Genomic DNA, 20,230 nt, shown 5'->3' on the forward strand with positions numbered 1-20,230 from the left:
TCTGGGTATGTATATGTGTGTGTGTGAATATCCGTGGCAATCTGCACTGAAGAATAGCTTTTTCTCTGATATCTGCAAGACTCCAGATCTTTAAGGAACACCAGATACCTTGCATTGGGAGGGTTCATTGTCCACCAGTACTTGATGTTTGTAAAAATTCTGGGCCTCCTTGTGCAGGATGTGTGTTTTTTCTTCTTTCTAACATTGGCTCAAATTACGAGTCCCTGTTCTAGATATCTATTTCTGTAAAACAAATCACTCCAAAACGTAGTGACTTAAAAACCACCAAATCGTATTTATTTTGTTCATAAATCTATCACTCGGGCAGGCCCAGCAGGGATGGCTGCTGATGTCCGGGATCCCAGCTGCAGACACATATGGTCTGTCCACTGGGCCTCTCCCACACGGTGGCCTCAAAGTAGATAAACTTACATGGTGGCTCAGGGTTCCAAGGGCGAGTGTTCCCAGAGAGCAAGACAGAAGTTGCAAGGACTTCTTCTGCCTAGCCTCAGATGTCATGTGGTAGGACTTCTGCTGTATTTTATTGGTCACATAAGATCAGTCCTGATTCAATGTGGGAGTGGGCTACACAAAGGCAAGAATATCAGGATGTGGGGGAGCACTGGGGGACCACCTTGGGGGCTGGCTACAGCAGCCTCCTTCTATTTGGTTTCCAAAGGCAAACTGATTTTGTAATGCAAGTTAAATTTGTCTAGGATATGACGCCACTGTACCCAAAAACTTCAGTGGATACTCCACCAGAAAGATCAGGACACACGTTTTCTATGCTCCTTCCAGCCACTGTGTTGTCTTTATTCAATGGACTACTCAATTAGAGGCAGAGAGTGTTTGTACTCTGGCATTCCATTTTAGAGAATGGCAGTCATATTATCCACCCTGGTTCTCGGAGAACCCATCTTGACTCTGTACACTCAGTTTTGCAGGTTGTACTGGAGAGGGAGAAAATTCTGGATGCTGGCTTTAAAATGATAGTAAGGCAACCAAACTACTGTGAAACCAGCAGCCATCCCCTCTCAGCTCCCAACATCATGCAGAGCAGTAACAAAAGAAATAAATGGAGATTAATGATACTAGGGTTTGGGAAGTAATGCTTACATGCATAAGATGTACCCACTTAAGTCTTTTAAAAACCAGTTGTTCTAATGCTTTTATTGCTCTGTAACAAAATAAATTGAGCTGACATTGATCCCAAGGTCATTATGAATTGAAGTTTAACCATATTAATGACTAAGTAATCAGATGCAAGTTTGAATGCTAGGAGGAGGCTTGCGGAGGGAGGCATCACAGTATATCGAATGCTTGTAAACATTAGTACAAGTATAGAGTAAGAGAGACTCTCCTACTTGATGCTAAATAGGACCCAAGTTCCTCTACTTTCTGAGGGATGAAGCACTAAGGATTTGTTTCCATTTTACATCTGCTAGGGTATAATATACTGCCCTAAAGAAGAATGGATTTTGATTTGGCTACTTTTCTCCTAAGATGCTATTGGTTCTCCTCCATGTTTCTAGTTCTCTCCAGGGTGGGCTCAGCCTCCAAAAGGGGTTCCTCCAGGATGGCATGAGGGAAAATGCTGCCCCTAGTACAGAGGACGTGAAATGAAATGGGCTCATTGCTGGGACTTTTTGCCCCATTCTCTTTCCCAGGTTCATCTCCGCAGGGAAATGCTTTCCTAACTGAAGGGGCTGCATAATCTTCAATAAATCAGGCTCTCTGCCCCACCTACTCCCACTTTGCCCTCTGTATCAGTGCCTCATGTCCTTCTCTGGCACCTCTGTCGGTAATTAGAATAGCAGCTGGTGCCACCAGCTCAGCCCTCACATCTCACGGCACCCCTAGGACTCACTCGGAGGACAGAAGAGACAGCGCAATCACAAAGTGAGGGGGCTGCGGGGAGCCCTCGCATGTTGGGGGCTGGGAAGCAGGACTTCCTGATGCTCTGCAGAGAGACCGCAAACGTGATGATGCGGATGGGCCAGCATTGGGGACACGCGTCTGGAACCAGAATCACACTTGGCTGTGGGGATCCGAGCCTCGCCCTGGGCCCACGCCGCGAGCTGGAGCACACTCCAGTGGGCTAACTTACATCACATGGACGGGGATGAGGTGGGTCCTCAGGGACAGCTGTGGCTACCGCCCTGCCGCCGCCACCACCTGCACGGCACTCAGCTCTCTCGGCCCCGCCCCCACCGTGGGCAGCCCGGCAATGCTGTGAGATGGGGCCTCTGTCTTGCGGCTGGTACCCCAGTCTCAGATCCGTGAGTCTTGTCTGTTTCCCGGGGGGGCGGGTCAGTGCGGCAGCTCCTCTGCGTGGACACAGTGTGAGATGAGGCATGGCAGCGGAGCCCGGCCACTGCAAAGGCAGGAAGGGCCAGCAATCAGATGTTTTCTAAGACATCCAGGGGGACGAGGCCTCTCTTCTTTCCACTGAGGACTCTGATAAAGCCATCCTGCTCCTCTTCGGAAGTCACGCAGATCTGAATGCCAAGGAAGAAAACATCAAAGTGTCAACAAGGAGGAAATTAGGAGCTGCTTGAATCACTGTGGACTGAGGCCAGGAGCACCAAATTGGAAAAGGGAGAGCAGTTTCAGGTGGGGGAGGGAGGGGGGAGACTGGCTCTGTAAGAAAAAGGTTGAATAAATATTAGGCAGAACCTCGGTTTGGAACTAGGCCTAGGTGCTGAATGTTTTCTGAGTTTTATGAATGAAGTTTTATGAATGAAGATCAATAAAATAGGATTAATCATATTGTGTCCCCCCTGAAGAGTCCCTATGAGGACAGAATGATATAATGCTTACCAGAGAACTTAGCATGTGGCATGCAATGAGTCCTCAATATATTATTTTAAAGATCTAGATGAATAGCTGGCTCCTGTCATGTGCTTGGAAGTTTATACATATCATATCAGGAAGTCAAAGGAAGCTATTCCATTCCTGGCCCCTAGCAAAGCAAACAGATGCTACCATCTCCCCTCACCCACCTGTGCTGGATTTAACAAGAAAGTGGTTAAAATCTATTTGGATACCCTTGTCACTTATCACTGCCACTTACCACTGAAGGGCATGAAGTGTGGATATGGTCAGATGGACATAGGGTTTTTGCAAATAGCTGATAGGGTGTTGTGAGTTTCACCCACTCAACCTGCTTCCATGGGTGGTGGGTTATGTCTTAGGTTGGATTCCCTAGAAACAGAGCCTGAGACATGAATCCTTGTGAAGTGGCTTGTTGAGGGCATGCTCTCAGGAGGTGGGAAGTGAGAGAAGCACGGGGGACAGGGGAAGGAGCTGAGCAAGGGTGAGGTCTCAGCTGGAGATGAGCTTCAGCCTGATCCCACAGGGAGCTCTGGAGCATGAAGTACCCCGTGGAGTGGTCCCACCTCGAGGCAAGGGGTCTGGCTTCTTGGGCCCCATGTCAGTCATCGGCCACTGGCTGACGTGGGTGTGAGAGGTGTGACCTGTCAGGTGAGGCAGCTCTTGGTCCTCGGAGGGGCATTAGCTGGGTAAGGGGCAGCTGTGAGTTGTTAGTTGACACAGCAACCAGGAGATGGGTGTACCCACCTAGTGAAGGGGATGTGGGCAGAGCATCAACAGAAACCATATCACATGGAATAAGGGGCTTTAACAGGACACTTAAAGAGATTCATTTGTGACTCCTGGGGTTTGGGACATACAACGGACTGGTTTCTGGTTCATGTTTCAGAAACTTAACTGTGATAAACTTGACTGGAAAGAGGCTCACACAGGGAAGTAAAGAGGAGTTAATTTGTAAAAACAGAAGATGTGTTGACTGTTTCCCAAAGGCCAGAGGTGAGCTGTGGGAAAGAAATAGCCTTGGGGCCATGTTAGATCCTGCTAGAGCCTGATGGGTAAGGTGGCTGCCAAAAGGAGGGTGAACCACCTGATTTTCAAAGGCTAAGACCTGTCACTGCGCATGCCAGGAACACCACAGACAAGGGATCCTAGTGATAGGCAGGTTGTAGAAGAACCCATAAAAATGCCCAGTATAGGTCATAGAAGAACCCATAAAAATGCCTTGAGAGCAGGATTTACCTTTAAAACCTGTCAAAGACTGAGTTTCTTCCTTATTGAAATATGCCCCAAATTCAACAATCCTTACTAAATAGTCCAACCAATCTGCATCAGTAAAAAACTTTACACCTGTTCCCTTGTGCAGATTTGTTCTAGATGCTTATTTAAAAAATGTCCAATTGAAATATTTAAATAGAGAAATGAATATGAAAATAATTTACTGACATATATACACATAGATGCTGTATCATGTTGACGTCGAATACAGAGAACACTTGGGCAAGGAATCAGAAAACTGAAATTCTGGCGAGAGCTCACAGCCTTACACCATTACCCCAAGCCATAGAACAAACAAAAAAATGATTGCAGTTTGGGTCTCCATTAGCTTTTTTGGTCATTTTCAGAGTTTTCCTGGTTTACATTAACAGTAAATTTCAGTTTGTCTAGTAAGAGCCCACTGACAGTTTAGATGCGTGTCCATATACACTCCAAACCTATATTTTCCCTTTTTCTCTCTAAAGATTTCATTGTAGAAGAGAAAAAGTGCTTGGTAGAGGCAATGGAAGAGTTGTTGGCAGGTGTCTCAAAAATAGGAGGCTAAGATGCACAAATGTTCATGCTTTGTTGCATGTACTGACTTGTTCTGCACCTCCTAGTTGGCATCCCTGTAGTGATTTGATTTGGGGAGACCTTCCAAAGGACGAGGAGTTCTGTACCCACCATGCACTGCTTGGACAGTCTTGGGAGCAGACAAAGGGTAAACAGATGAGGAAGCTAAAGGAAGTTGAAAAAGATGAATACAAAAGGTTGAAAATAGGCCTGTACTCTTCCCAGAAATGAAGGGTCTAGGATTTAAAATTCTGATGGTACAAATAGATAGCTCATCAGGCTTGAGAACCTGCCATTTTAGGAAGCAATAACCAGGTTGGAAAAATTTCCTTTCATTTTGAGGTGGAATGGAAAGATGAACCCAGAAGATTATGGGTAGAGAAGGGTGGGAGGTGAGGGAGAATCAGAGGAACTCCTTTGCTTTGGAGGGTCATGAATAGGGTAATCAACTTGTCTTGGTTTGCCTGGGACTTTCTCAGTCTTTGCACTGAACGTCCTACATCTCAGGAAATTTCTCAGTCCCAAAGTAGACAGTTGATTATCCCAGCAAATGTTTTACTGGCCAGGCCACGTGAGAGATGCCCCCAATGTCTGAGTCCCTTAATTCCCCACTTTCTGTGTTCATTCATTCATTCATTTGCTCATTCATTCATTCTTCAAGTTTTTATTGAGTGCTTACTGTGTGCTAGCTACCACTCCAGAAGCTGGGGAAAAAAAGGCAGATTTCTGCTTTCATGGAGCTTATTGGGGAGAACTGGGAGAACAGACATGTGTGATGAGCACAAGGGCCTTGTGTGTTTTAATCACTGATTACTTAGTGAACAACATTTAATAAGCTGACTATATAAATCATTAACAATTTTTTAAAAAAGATTATTTATTTATTTATTTGACAGAGAGAGACACAGCGAGAGAGGGAACACAAGCAGGGGGAGTGGCAGAGGGAGAAGCAGGCTTCCCGCTGAGCAGGCAGCCCGATGCGGGGCTCCATCCCAGGACCCTGGGACCATGACCTGAGCCGAAGGCAGATGCTTAACGACTGAGCCACCCAGGCGCCCCAAATCATTAACAATTTTTGAATGAGTTTCTGAACTCATGAGGGAGAGGGTCTCTTTGCTGACCTTCTGACCTATCTCATTGACTGGAACTGGGGCACTGTCCAACTACTGAAATCATTACCAGCAAGGATCAATTCAATTAGGATTCACCTGAGTCATGGAAGGAAGACATGGACAAGAGAACAAAAATCAGGCCTCTGCAGTGTGGGGAAAAAGGCAGAGATGACTACTAGTACTAACCAACAGTTGGGTGTTAGAGGATTTTAAGTGGAGGAAGGAGATGGCCAGATATATATAAACTGGTTTTTTCCCTCTCCTGTCCTCTCCTCTCCCTTCTTCTCTTGTTACCTGATGGCCTTCTTCCCTCTCTCCCTGCCTCCCTCTTTCCCTCTCTTCCTTCCTTCCTCTCTTGCTCTCTGGACAGCCAGACTTCTGAAGACTAGACTGATTTCCTTCCTACTGCTGACAAATCCTGGCCTGTCCACCCTGCTTTCTGGCAGTGTTGCAGACTGCCTGGGGGACATCATGTGTGCAGCAGGGATGGCCTGGGCATCTCAGGACCGAGGCGGGTGCAGCATACACAGAACAGCAGCAACAGCACCCACCATACTCGACACAGCACCTCCAGCAGCCTAGTGCTTACCTAGCCATCCAGCTTGACTCCTGCCAGCCCCAGGGCATCACTCAGACTTAGTGTCTTTTTTTTTTTTTTTTTTTGAGAGAGAGAGAGAGCACACATGCACTTGCAAGGAGGGGGGACAGCAAAGGGAGAAAGAGAATCCTACCCTGAAGCCGACTCCCCACTGAGCGTGGAGCTCTAATAGGGGTTCCAATCCCAGGACCCCGAGATCATGACCTGAGCCAAAACCAAGAGTCAGCCACTCAATCCTGATTGAGCCACCCAGGTGTCCCACTTAGTATTTGTTATTAATGATAACCCCAATCACACATGTTTCTGCTCTGGTTTCTGCATTTATGGCTTTACCCACCCTCCTGCTCTCACTCCCCCTAGTTCTTCAGGACTATAGGAGTGGACCAGCTTTTCCCCATTCTTGTCTCCACTTGATATCTGGTTGCTGACCTACTCCCCAGCCCTCTGCTTCTCTTATGTTGCCCCAAATTCTGCTCCCTGCCAGTTAAGTGCCCCTCTTAGCTCAGTCCCTTCCTGGTCCTTCCTACCTGGCTTAATCCCTATAGTGTAACCCACTTTTGGGAGCACATATGCTAATAACATCTAAGGTCTCCCAGGCCTTGCCTCCAAACTCATTAACATTCAAATGGGCTGCCACTTAAACTAGATGAGCAGTCATTTTATTTGAAAAGATTTCTTGCCTAGCGTTCTGATCTGTCTTCCCTCAAATTACCTATGAAAAGATAGGGGGTGGGGAGGTTGAATGTTCTAACACTGAGCACTGGGACTGGCAGCCATTCCGGAGGCTGACAGGCATTTCCCTGCAACCACTGGAGCTCAACTCAATTGATGACTGAAGCAAGTTGTACTGCTGGATCTAGGATGAATCTTCCAGCCTAAAACACAGCTCCGCATCCAAGGTCTGCCCCAGGTGCAGAGATTCCACAACTGCCCTGAGTAGAAAGCTGGGCAGTCACTTCTCTCTTACTACGGGCTCTACTTTCTAATATAGTCAAAATATACCTTTTCCTTCTTACACTACCCTCCTCCTAACCAATGCCTCTCTTTCTACATTTATTGGGAAACTGTGGTCCTCCAAAAAGAGGAAATGACAGGAAGTAGGGGCACATTAGGTGGCACCAGTGTCTCCTGGGAGGTAAGGTCTCAGCAAATCAAACAGTGGGTGGGAATGGAGACAGAAAGACCATGGGATCTTGCATGAAGGAGGAGGTAGCTTTGCATGTGTTCCAGGAGTTGAGAATGTTGGGAAAAAAGCAATGGCAATGGCAATGACAGTGGAAAATCCTAACTTGACCCAGCAGACCAACATTGGATAAACGCCTCTCAGATAACAGAAGTTAGCATAAAAGCCATGCGTAATTACCTGCTCCTCTAGCTGAGGATACCTGAAAACCCATGAGTGCATGCTGAGTTGGACCCACTCTGATCCACTCATCTTTCAGCTGGGAATCCTCCGCTCTGCACCAATCTACTCTTTGTTCTAGGATAAGTAAATCACTTGTGGCAGACACTGCCGGTTGATATCAATGCTCATAATCTGTTCCTTTCCCATGCAGCAGAGCCTGGACTTTTGCTCAGTTGTCCATCCCTACCCTACATGACTCAAGAGAATCCTAACTGTCCCAAGTCTGTTTTGATTCTCCTTGCTAGTGATTCCCATGGGACTCAGTTCTAGCTAATGAAACAGGATGGAATATCTTCTAGGGGACTTCTGGGAAAGTCTGTTTTCCTCTTAAAAGAGATACATTAAGAAAAAAATTTCTTTCTTCATCTGGAAGGGATTCTTGGAGTGGCTGCAGCCATCTGTGATCACTAGAAAAGGAGGCTAATATTTCAAGGATGGCAGAGCATAAGGGTGGAAGGATCTAGATCCCTGACCATGGAATCAAGCTGCTGAATTATGAATCCCAGAACTTCCCTGTATCCAGACCTCTCATTATGTGAGTAAAATCTACCTTATGAGATTGACTCAATTTGAGTAACCTGAGATGTGTATTAGTTCGTTCTTGCTGTTTTAACAAATTACCACAATTCAGCAGCTTTAAACAACCCAATTTATTACATTTCTGTAGGTCTGATGTCTGGTAGGCTTGGCTAGTTTTCTCTGCTTTGGGGTTCATAAGGCTAAAATCAAGGAGTCAACAGGGCCCTATTCTTTTCCTTCCTTCCTTCCACTTCTCTAAGAGAGGATTAATTCCAGGTTCATTTAGGCTGTTGCTAAATCCAGTTCCTTGAGGTTGTAGGACTGAGTCCCAGTTTCCTTGCTGGCTGTCAGTCAGGGATCATCCTCAACTTCTAGAGGCCGCTTGCAGTCCTTGACTTGTGGCCCCTTCCTGTATCTTCAGATCCTGTAAGTGTGGGGTGAGTCCTCACATTTAATCTCTCTCCAACCTACCTCTCTGCCTCATCTCTCTTCTGCCCTCTGCTGCTATCTCTTTCTGACTCCAGCTGGATATATCTCACTGCTTTTAAGGGCTCAAGTTATTGGAGCTGGCCAGCCCACACAATCTAGGACATCTCCCTATCACAAGGCCCATAACTTTAATCACAACTGCAAAGTCCCTTTTGCATGAAATCTGGATTAGTGTCCTATGGTTGCTGTAACAATTTACCACTAATTTGATGGCTTAAAACAACACAAAGTTATCTTGCAGTCTGGGAGATCAGAAGTTCTCAAATCAAGGTGAAGGCTGGGTTGCATTTCTTCTAGAGGCTCTAAGAGAATCTGTTTCCTTACCTTCAGCTTCTAAGAGGCATTCCCTGGCTCCTGGATCCTTCCTCCATCTGCAAGGTTAGCAGCATAGCATCTTCAAATCTCTCTCTCTCTCTGACCTCAGCTTTTATCCTCACATTTCCTTCTCTGACTCTGGCCCTCTTGTCTTCCTGTTCTAAGGACCTATGATGACACTGGGCTCACCTGGATAATCCAGAATAATTTTCTATCTCAAGATCCTTAACTTCACCACATCTGCAGAGTCCTTCTTGCCATGTGAGGCATATTCAATTTTGGGGATGAGGACATGGGGCTCTTGTTCTGCCTACCACAAGGTGAAAGGATCAAAACATTCTGTGGGTGGAAGGGGTTTGGTTGAGAAGAAAACATTACAGACAATACACATTAAATTCAATCTATGTTAGCAGCAGTGGAAGACTGTATTGAAACTTCAGAATATTAAAGGAAGTGGGGCACTCTCTGAAAATGTTCTCTCAGGAAGAAGTAGAGAGTGATGAAGTGGAAAGCAATCAAGAGGTTAAAACTATAGGGGATCACAGGGGAAGAGAGGAAAAAATAAAACAAGATGAGACCAGAGAAGGACACAAACCCTAAGAGACTCTTAATCACAGGAAACAAACTGAGGGTTGCTGGGGGTGGGGGTGGAAGGATGGGATAACTGGGTGATGGACATTAAGGAGTGCATGTGACTGAGCGCTGGGTATTATATAAGACTGATGAATCACAGACCTGTACCTCTGAAACCAATAACACATTATATGTTAATTAATTGAATTAGAATAAAAATTAAAAAAAATAAAACTAGAGGGGAAATATGGTAAAATAGAGCCAATCCAACCAAAGAATTAAGTTCCCAAAGGAAGAAGCATTAAGATAAAAAGGCAAATGATAAACTGGGGAAATTTTGGCCACATATGGTAGACCAGATGTAAATATTTTTAAAAGATAGAGAACAGTGTAAGAAAATAGGCAAACTACATAAACAGATTATTCATAAAAGACATACAAATGTCTGAGTATGTGTGATAAAACTTCATCCTCCTTAACCATCCAGGAAATGCAGATTAATAGAAATGTTATTGAGCTATCAAAATGACAGACATCAAAAACAGTAATGTTTAATTTTGGGAAGGATGTGGTGGTCACCTGAGTATTCTCATAAACAACTAATGTGGGTAGAAATTGGCACAACCTTTTTGGAAGCTATTTGGTCATATGTATCAATAACTGTAAAAATCTTTTATCTATTTGTCTATAAATTCTAAAGTTTATCCTAAGGAAATAATCAGAATTATGGCAAAAGATTTTGGTTTAAACATGTTCGCTGCAATTATTAATAGTTAAAAAAATTAAAATGGAATATCCAATAACAGGCGAATACTGAAGCACATTCTTGTACATCTAGACTGGGGGTTGAAAAACTTTTTCTGTAAAGGACCAAACAGTAAATATTTTTGGCTTTGCAGGCCATATGGTCTTTGCTGCCACCACTCAACTCAGCTGTTCCAGTGTGAAAGCAGCTTCAGATAATACACATATGAATGAATGTAGCTCTGTTCCAATAAACTCTGTTTTAAAAACAGGACCAGATTTGACCATAGGTCAATACGCCATAGTTTGCCAAACCCTGATATATGTGATAAAATGTTACAGAACTGTTAAAAACTGTTTGAGAAACATTTAGTGACTAAGTTAAAAAAAAAACAAACTTAGAACACTATAGAGAATATGATACACCAAAATATTAATTAGAAGAAAATTTTGGTAGAAAATATACCAAATTGTTTATGTCGATAATAACCTGATGCTTGAACTACCTATCTTTATTTTCTTCTTTATACTTTTTTTGTATTTTTCAAATTTTCTCCACAATAAATGCATTTGAGTTTTGTAATTTAAAAAAAATTTGCTTATTTTTCTTTAAAGCTTTGACATAACACAAAGAATCAATAAAAACAGTTCTATTGGGATGACAGAACTATGGATGAATTTCAAGAAATACTTCTATGGTATTTAAAGTCGATTTAATAAGGACATTTTTTGAATTTTAAAAATGAAAAAAACATACTATGGCATTAGTGCAAACTCTAGTTGTGTTCATAACAGAAGGATTACTTGATTCTCTTTAGAAACAAGAGCTCTGTGAAAAAATAATAAAATAATTATAAGACAAATTAACTCCAGAGGCAGAAATGTGATTTGATCAAAGAGACGCATTGCATTTATTTTCAGAATCAAATTTCTTCTATTTCCCTGCTAAAGAGCATTTGTCTCTTTATATTTTTAGAGTTGCAGATATCATACTGGCTATTTTCTGATGCTTACTAGGTAATTTTAGGTGGCATTGGCCATTGCAGATGAATCTGGAACTCACTCTGAATGATGCTGGTAGCATGGGGACCTTGCTAAGCATTGGTGGTAGCCAGGCACTGTGCTGGCATTTTACACAGGGGATCATGTTTAACCCTCACCCCATGTCAAGAGGGAGGTGCTACTATGCCGATTTTACAGATAAGAATGTTGACATTCAGGGATTACTTTGCCAAAATCACACAGGATATGGATCCATTTCTGTAGGACATTAGAATCTGTGTTCTTGCTACTATGTTATACTCTCCTCATTTTGACCAACATGTTTTGAAATTTTACACCTAAAAGGTTTAGTAGGACACTAAAGTGGAGCCAAATTTTAAAAAATTTTTCTCAATAGATCTTTAAAATGTACATTTTCTTTCAAGTGGCTGACATTTTTCCAAAATTGGTTGCCATGTTGATGCCAAAGATTGAAAATAGAGAATTTGTGTAGGGCTAGAGACCTCAGTGCCTTTTGTTGATCCATATGTAACTGGACATAAAAATGCCTTCAGTTGTCACAGGACTACTACAGGATTTAAAAGTGAGAGAATGGAAGTGAAGATCATTCTCAAACTTTAGCTTTGATCCTGGGGAATTTATAAAGAGAGAGATTCTCTGCTTTTTCCCTGAGAAGTTCTGCTTCTGCAGGTCTGGGATGGAGTCCAGTTTTCAACAAGCTCCCAGGTGATTATGATTCAGGTGGTCCAAACCACACTCTCAGAAATATCAGGGCTTATGGAACTTTTCTAAAAGGATTATGGGCAGATCCATTTGGTTCCTGGTTTAGGCTGAAATACTGTGTTGTGTCTTGAACATGTCTAATTGAAGAGGTTGGATTGTTTGCCTCTCCCCTACCCACCCCCATCCTGGAAGATGGCAGTTCAACCATGAGAGTGGAAAAGGCAGGTGTGAGCCCATTCACAGAAAAGACAATTTTGGGGACTACAGCCAAGGAATTGGTAAGAGTCACTGAGTGGATGTTCTGCTTCTAGAAATTGATCAAGTTGAGCAAATTTTAATTTGCCTCTGATTTCACTGACTTGTATATTAATAACATAAAACAATGTTTAGTTTCAAGTGGGGAAGCACAAGATTATTCTGAGGAAAAAAATCAAACATGCTAGCAAAATTATTTAATAACACTTTGCCAATAAAGATGGGTATTATTCTTGAATTTATTTCATTCAAAAGACCTTCCAAGTTTTTGGAACAGGGAAGATATAGTTGAGTACATTTGGAGAAGCACTGGCATGGGAAAAGTGCCTGTTTGCTGTGTGGGGTATGTGTGTGGCATTAGAGATGGGGTCTCCATCTGATGAGAATCCATTGCCTGGATTCAAGGATGACCCACTTATAGAAGCAAGAATTTATTCCCAAAGGGCTCTCTGGTCCTCAGATACTTGCCTTTATAACATTTGCCTTCCCTGGGAGCCAACCTATGCAAATGATGCTGTACTGCTCAAAGCTGGTTCCACATTGTCCAGGGCACATGGCTCAGTGGAAAGCACTGGCTTGGAGTTTGCAGACCTATGTTTAAGTTCCAGCCTCAGGGCACCGGGGTGGCTCAGTAGGTTAAGTGTCTGCCTTCGGCTCAGGACATGATCCCAGGGTGCTGGGATCGAGCCCCATGTTGGGCTCCCTGCTCAGCGGGGAGCCTGCTTCTTTGTCTCCTCCCTGCTCGTTCTCTTTCTCTCTCTCTCTAATAAATAAATAAAATCTTAAAAAAAAAAAAAGGAAGTTCCAGCCTGGATACTTACCAGGTTTTTGCCCCCTTGAGTAAGGTATATAACCTCTATGAGCCTTTGTTTCATCATTTATAAAATATAAATAGTGAATAATTAATCAATAAAATTCTTAGGGCATGTATGGGATCTCAAGTAAAATGTCATAGGTTATATACTTTATAAATATATATGTATGACATAAATAGTAAGTAATAATAATGATGATACTTTTAATAATTGTCACTGTGGCAATATCTAGGACTGTATTAATTTGTTCTTCTCTGTGAATCAGGGGCTAGATATAAAGAATTTTCTTTTAAATAGCCATAAAGAAAAGGTAAATCATTATTCTTTGGGGGTGTACTTGTTAGTTTGAAGATGATCAAGCATTTGGCACTCTATATGGCATATAAAATTGTTGACCAGTTAGGTAAACCAGTTCTTAAAGGTTATAAATCAGATATAAAGTAATGTAAATATAAAGTAATATAAAGTCTTATGGGACTTAGAAACTGTCTTTGTAGGCAATTACAAAAATGATATTTAATATGTGTTTTGGGCAATGCTATTGAACAAGGATAGTATTAAAATTATTATCATTTTTTAAAGATTTATCTGAGGATCAGAGGGAGAAGCAGACTCTCTGCTGAGCAGGGAGCCCGATGTGGGCTCTTTTCCAGGACTCTGAGATCATGACCTGAGCCGAAGGCAGAAGCTTAACCGATTGAGCCACCCAGGCACCCTGGGATAGTATTAAAATTATTAATATGTTTTTCATTTTGTACCTCTTTGTAGGGTGAACCTCACCATTTCCAACCAGAGGCATTAATTGCCTTAGGAAGTATTAGAATTATCATACCAAAAGTGGAGACAGAAAGAAAGTCAAGGCTTTGGCTTCCAAAATTGGAAATCAGAGTTAATTGTGAGACTTTATTAGGAGACAGAAGAAATTTCTAATGTCTGATTTCTCAAATCATCCCCAAATACACCAAGAGCAAACGTGGAGGTCTTAGAGTATTATTATACTTTATAGTGAGGATATAGGATCTGACATGAGGAAGTTGGAGTCAGAGAAGAAGGGGCAGTAGGAAGCCCTCTCTCTGCTGAAAGAAGGCAAAGAGAGGCAGAGTTAAGACAAAGAGCTGACCGTGTGTCTTGTCCTTTTGTGTCTGTCAATATTCCAGGAGTGAGATGGGGGAGCAAGAAGCATGGAGCTTGAAGACATACATGTGCAAGGGGTTCATACCTCACTTCTCAGGAAATTGACAGTGTCATTTATTTGCCGTTGCATGCTGAACCTCACATTCAACATGGCACTAGAGCAAGATGGCGCCAGACACCTCTAGATTAGATGTACAGAGACATCTGGGCACTGGTATGAGACAGTCTCTGGTTACTTATGTCCTGACTATGTTTTATGCAGCAATGTGAAGGTGTCTTGGATTCCAGTGAAAAGGCAGAAGCTTAGAGTCTGGACAAGGAGACCTTACTTAGAAGGGCCTTTGTGACTAGAGGCAAATACAATGAACTGTGGAATCCTCAGCAAGTAACAACAAAGTATTCCCAAGAAACTATGAAAAATTAACCACGCATTGGTGGAGAACAGCACAGAGCCCAAACTGGAGTAGGTGTCCACATCAGAGACCAGCGGTCCTCAGAGAAAAGGACCAGGACCAGATAGATGTCCTTACGCTGCTGCTATAACTTTATGTACATTTCCTCTTGTGAACAGATACCACCAAAGGAGCTTCTTAACATTCTGGCTTTGCAGGTTTAGATTCTACTACACTACATAATACCACCAGAGTATTATCTTTTCTCAAAGTGAACACTTTGAATATGACCCCATTCATTCAGATTTATGTGTATTGTTACGTTTGTTAGTGACTATTTCTCTGTTTTTGTCGTACCTGGTATGTGCTTGCATGCTTTACTCACCTGATTCTCTTTCAGTGTCATCTGCCCCTGTTCTTTACACCCAAGAAAGGTCCTAACACATCTAAAAATCTTCTCGTTTTGTTGTACTCTCTGAACAAAGTTGGCCGGAAAGAAGCCAATCCTGTCTTGAATTTTCCCCTGAAAGGAAAAAAGAGGCATGCATCCACAATTGTAGCATTTGTTGTAATTACAGTTACCCAGGGATTCTTTTTTTTTTTTTAAAGAAAGAGAAATACTTACTTTCCACCAGTCTTCATTGGTGTCTTCTAGAAGAGTAATCATGTCTCCTGGCCTATAATGAAGAATGAACGGGTTAAGTGGGGAAGGTGGGGAGGGGGGGAGAGAAAAAGATGACACTTCAGAGTCACGTAATAGTTTTTCATGTATACAAATAATCCTAAAATAAACAGAAGTAAAATAAACATGACTTTTTCTCAGTTCTTCCCACCCATGAAAATAGTTTTGTTATACACTCAAAACAAGTATTATTTCTGTGCTGTATTTTAAAAAATAATACTAGCTTTATTTTTTGAAAGTTTTTCTTTATTTTGAGAGAGAGAGAAAGAGAGAGTGAGCGTAGGGGAAGAGGCAGACCCAGAGGAAAAGAGAGAATCTCAAGCAGACTCCACGCTGAGCACAGAGCCTGACTCGGGGCTTGATCCCATAACCATGAGATCATGACCTCAGCTGAAATCAAGAGTCAGGTGCTTAACTGATTGAGCCACATAGTTGCCTCAATATTAGCTTTATTTTTACATATAGAGAAGGGTTCTTTATTATTTCTGGAAGGTTCCTATTCATATTTGCCACTTTCGGTTATGGATGTCATATTATAATAGATCTGGCTGAGGATATTATTATGTTTTTAAAACAATATTTCTTTCCTTTATTGAATTCTTTGTTTCCTCTAGAATTGGTTGGCCTCCTCTTTATCGCTTCTCCTTTTTGTCAAGGAATTTTCTTCAACATCTGTATTTCTTGGTTGTTTCTTTACATTAATGGCTGAACACAGAGGTAGATGGGTGTGGACAGCTGGGTGAGCTTCTCTGCTATTACATGCATCTGCTTCTGCACTGTGTCTCTCTCCCAAGTACAAGGACTACTTTCAGGCTCTGCTTAAGAGAGCAGGGTGTGTCGATTGGGGCATCTCATTTTTAGATGCTTGAAAATGTAGCAGGCAAACAGCCTGGAGTCTCCTACCATACTCCAATGGCTAAAACAGGGCAGGGCTCTCTCTTAACCTTGGTGAGGGAGAGGTCAGTTGATTCTCCTGTTAAATACAGCTGCCTTTTCCTTCCTCTCCCCCCCCCCCCCCGCTCTCTAGATGGTCTGGGGTCTAGAGTTATTGAAACACAGTTCTTTGTCTTTCTCAGACTTCTGTGCTCACATAGGAGCCCTCCCTTAGGCATGGGTTCCCTTTCTTCTGAGTTTAGGTGTTCCTTTGATTCTGGAGTCAAACACCGTTGCTGCCTATTGCTCATTATAAGCAGTAATGTGGTGTCATGAACACAGCTGGGAGTCTGTATCAGTCATATATTGCCATGATAATGCTGGGTAACAGACAGCCACAAAACAATGGCTCACTCACATGCCTGGGTGTTGGCTGGCTGTTGGCTGGGATGACTGGGGAGACTTTGCCCTATTTCCTGTTTCTCATACCCCAGAAGGCTAATTTGCACATTCATGGCAATGCCAGAATTTTAAGAGCAGCAAATGGAAACATGCAAAACACATAAGGCCTCCAAGGCCAGGCTCGGAATCATACATTGTCACTTCTGCCTCATTTTATTGGGCAAAGCATGTCATGAGGCTGGTCAGACTCAAGGGTTGGGACAGGGTCTCCACTTCTGTGGTGACAGGAACTGTAAAGTCCCATGGCAAAGGGCAGTACAGGAAACGGTGAAGAATTTGGGTCATTAATGCAATCAAGCCACTAGAGACACCCTCATGTTCTTCAATGAATTTGCTATAAGTTCAGTCTCCTTGAATGTGCCCCTATTTGCTGTAGTTTGCCAGGAACTTCTCACAATTTTGGGGTCTCAGATACTATTATTTCTTGTTTTCTAGTACTGTTATAGAGGTATTCTTAAAAAAATATATTTTCTGATATTTTAAGGGATTGGAGCAAGAGAGGAAGTAGATCCGTGGGCTCATTTTGCCATTCTGATTCAGTCTCTTCTGCTGTCATTTTCAATTCTCAGTTAATATCTATCTTTGTAGGGGATTCCAAATAGAACAGGCTTGTTGCACCTGAAGCATTAAACATGAGTGGCATTTTGGTATTTCAAGTCACAGTTCCGTGCTGATGCCACAGAAAGCAAGATGGCTGAAAATCACTCTTTTCCCAGGTGAGGGATTTAATTAAGCAGCAAAGATGAAAGCTGATGTAGAAAAATCTTTCTAGCTCCAGCAGATTTTACTTAACTTAATAACCTAAAGAAACCGTGTGTTAGCATCAAGTCCAATGACTTTGCTGATGGCTTGGAAGAAACGGGAAGTAAGGAATAAAGCTGGAGGTGGGGGGAGGCACCTTTTCCTAAGAGTGAAAAAGGATGCTGCCTGGATCCAACTGCTGGATTTACAGTCTAGATAGAGACTCACTCTTTACCATGGCCAAAGGTGGGCTGTCCCTGAGCATATGGCCCATGGTAACTAAACCACATATAAGAATAAGGCACTCACTGGAACACAAGCTAAAATTTTATGAGCAATACCAGACACCCTCTTGACAGTGTGATGGGGATTGTCTTATCCTATAAAAGAACATTGCCAGGACCAGAAAATTGCTTAGTGAGGGAGGAGAGTTACATTCAACTATTTATTCCTTTTTGTTTGTTTGTTTACCAACTCATTCAACAAATATTCCAGATTGCCGATTCTGGGTATTCTTTGGAGAATAACATCCTCACTGGAGTTAATGTTCTAGTGAGAAAAATGGACACAAATAAGCAAATATATAACACAACGTTTAACAAGGTTATAAATAATAAGAAGAAGGTAATCTGTATTTCTGATGAATATATAATCACAAATTATCATAAGGGCTATGAAGAGAATAGATGGGATGCAGTTATAAAGCATAAGGGTAGACGATTGATATTAGCCAACTACTCTAATCATCTGGTGGAGACAGCTAATGTCTCTTTTTCACTGCAGGCAAGATCTTGCCCCAGGCAACACTTGAATCCAAGACAGCAACGCTCTGACATCTCGGTCAGCAAACCCGTGGCCCGTGAGGTTCGTCCTGCCCCTTGCCCCTGCCCCGCATCACCCATCAATCTCGGCACTGTTCCATGGCACCTGCACTCATGGGGCCCAGGCCTGTGCATCCGAGTAGGCAAGCAAGATAAAACCACTCTGGGTAATGTCATGTTTTTAATTTAATTAATTTTCAAAGATTTTATTTATTTATTTGACAGAGAGAGACACAGCAAGAGAAGGAACACAAGCAGGGGGAGTGGGAGAGGGAGAAGCAGACTCCCCGCCGAGCAGGGACCCCAATGGGGAACTCGATCCCAGGACCCCGGGATCATGATCTAAGCCGAAGGCAGACGATTAGCCGACTGAGCCACCCAGGCACCCCTTTATTTTTAAGAGGTGTCTTGACTCAGTTTTGAAACTCTAGCTAGAGGCCAGTCAGTTCCCCTTAAGCAACTGGTTAAGTCAACACCTCAACCACTTCCCCTAGGACTCTCATAGTCCAGGACATGATACACCAGCCCCAGCCCTACCTGCTTTTGGGGCCAGGTACCAGACAACGAGCAACAGCCCTTATGCCCTGGAACCTGTGAAATTATTCAAATTCACTAATCCACAGGGAGCCTGGGAAACCAGCTAACCCCAGCTGCTGGCCATATGTAAGCTGCCCCTACAGCCTGAGGGCGCTCTTCCCCTGACTCCCAGCTGCAAGCCTGGGTGGCCCTGGGTGGCTGCCCTCCACTATCAACCGTAAGTTCTCTACTCAATTGGTTCTCAACTTCGTTTTCTTCTCCCAGCCATGGTGTTGGTGCACTATGTCCTGCCATCAAAGAACTAAGTGCAAACATTCTGCTCACTCGCTGCACATAGGGAGAGCCTGTCCATCGTTCCTGGAGGAATGGAGGCCTAATACCTAAAAATCCTCCTTCCCCCGGTTGGTCCTAGGATGGACACTGGCATGCCAGTGCATGACTCTTTGCCTTCAACCATTTCATGCTTCTGTGGCCCACCAGGCCCCTCTCCACGGAACAGTTCTTTCTCATTTTGGGGTCTCACACTCCAAAGTCCTGCTCTGGTCTAATAGTCCCTCTCTTTCTTTCAGGAGACCTTATGTTCCTGATCCATAATGTGCAGATTTTATAATTTAACTCTATTTCCAAATTCCTGGTGATGAACTTGTCAGGCCCCCAAATATTTAAAAAAAGATTCCCTTTGCTTAATTCAATCAGAGCATCCTAAGTTCAGGTAAGCATTTTGCTGTACTTTACCCAAGAATGATACATGTACACAACATAATGTACATCATAAACAGTAAAGGGATCAGTTTCCTCTTTGGCACAGACTGATCAGAGCACCGCAGCTGGCCTTTTCTTTTGGTTTGCTCAGTAACATTGGTCTTGGATCCAGAGGATGATTTTCGGGTTGGTTATATAATGATTTTTGGAAAGTCTTCACGTGATGAGGGAACTGTGCGCTACCATCAAGAGCAGGAATAGAGTAAGAACAGCTAACTGATGAATCACCACTCAACAGCAAGGGGACAACGTTGATCCGTGAATGTGTGTGTTTGTGTCCGTGGGTGGGAACTGGATGGCTGCTATCTGGTTCCTTTTCAGCAGTCCTCTGCCTCCCTCATTTCTCAGTTTTGCATTTGGACATAGGAACCTCTCTCTCCCACCACAAGGGAGACTGGTTTTGGGGACTTAGAGGGCACAGTATCACTGAGCATATGGCTGATGCTAGCTGAGCCCAGCCAGCTTCAGGGAGCTCTTCTGCAAGGTGTTATGGCCATGGTTTGGTCTTCTAGGGGTGGGCTTTTGGAGGGTGGAGGGGGAGTTGTCCTGAGGCCCCTGCCCAGTCTCTCCATTCTCCATGGGGACCACAGATTCTGTGGTGCAGACACCGACACCTT

At 43.2% G+C, this 20,230-nt stretch overlaps 1 protein-coding gene across 2 annotated transcripts in view; it reads right to left on the reverse strand.

Annotated features, from left to right (window-relative positions):
* Positions 1 to 271: 271 nt before the first annotated feature.
* The window catches only part of STAC (SH3 and cysteine rich domain), a 153,208-nt gene continuing 133,249 nt past the window's right edge, over positions 272 to 20,230 (reverse strand). For both annotated transcript variants that reach the window (XM_036091329.2, XM_036091328.2), the window contains exons 9-11: positions 15,361 to 15,412; positions 15,121 to 15,258; positions 272 to 2,498 (exon numbers count right to left, since the gene is read on the reverse strand). In XM_036091329.2, the coding sequence (XP_035947222.1) occupies positions 2,400 to 2,498; positions 15,121 to 15,258; positions 15,361 to 15,412 (289 nt within the window). In that variant the 3' untranslated portion in view covers positions 272 to 2,399. The remainder of the gene's footprint in view (positions 2,499 to 15,120; positions 15,259 to 15,360; positions 15,413 to 20,230) is intronic.

This window comes from Halichoerus grypus, chromosome 1 (assembly GCF_964656455.1).
Source record: "Halichoerus grypus chromosome 1, mHalGry1.hap1.1, whole genome shotgun sequence".
NCBI lineage: Eukaryota > Metazoa > Chordata > Mammalia > Carnivora > Phocidae > Halichoerus > Halichoerus grypus.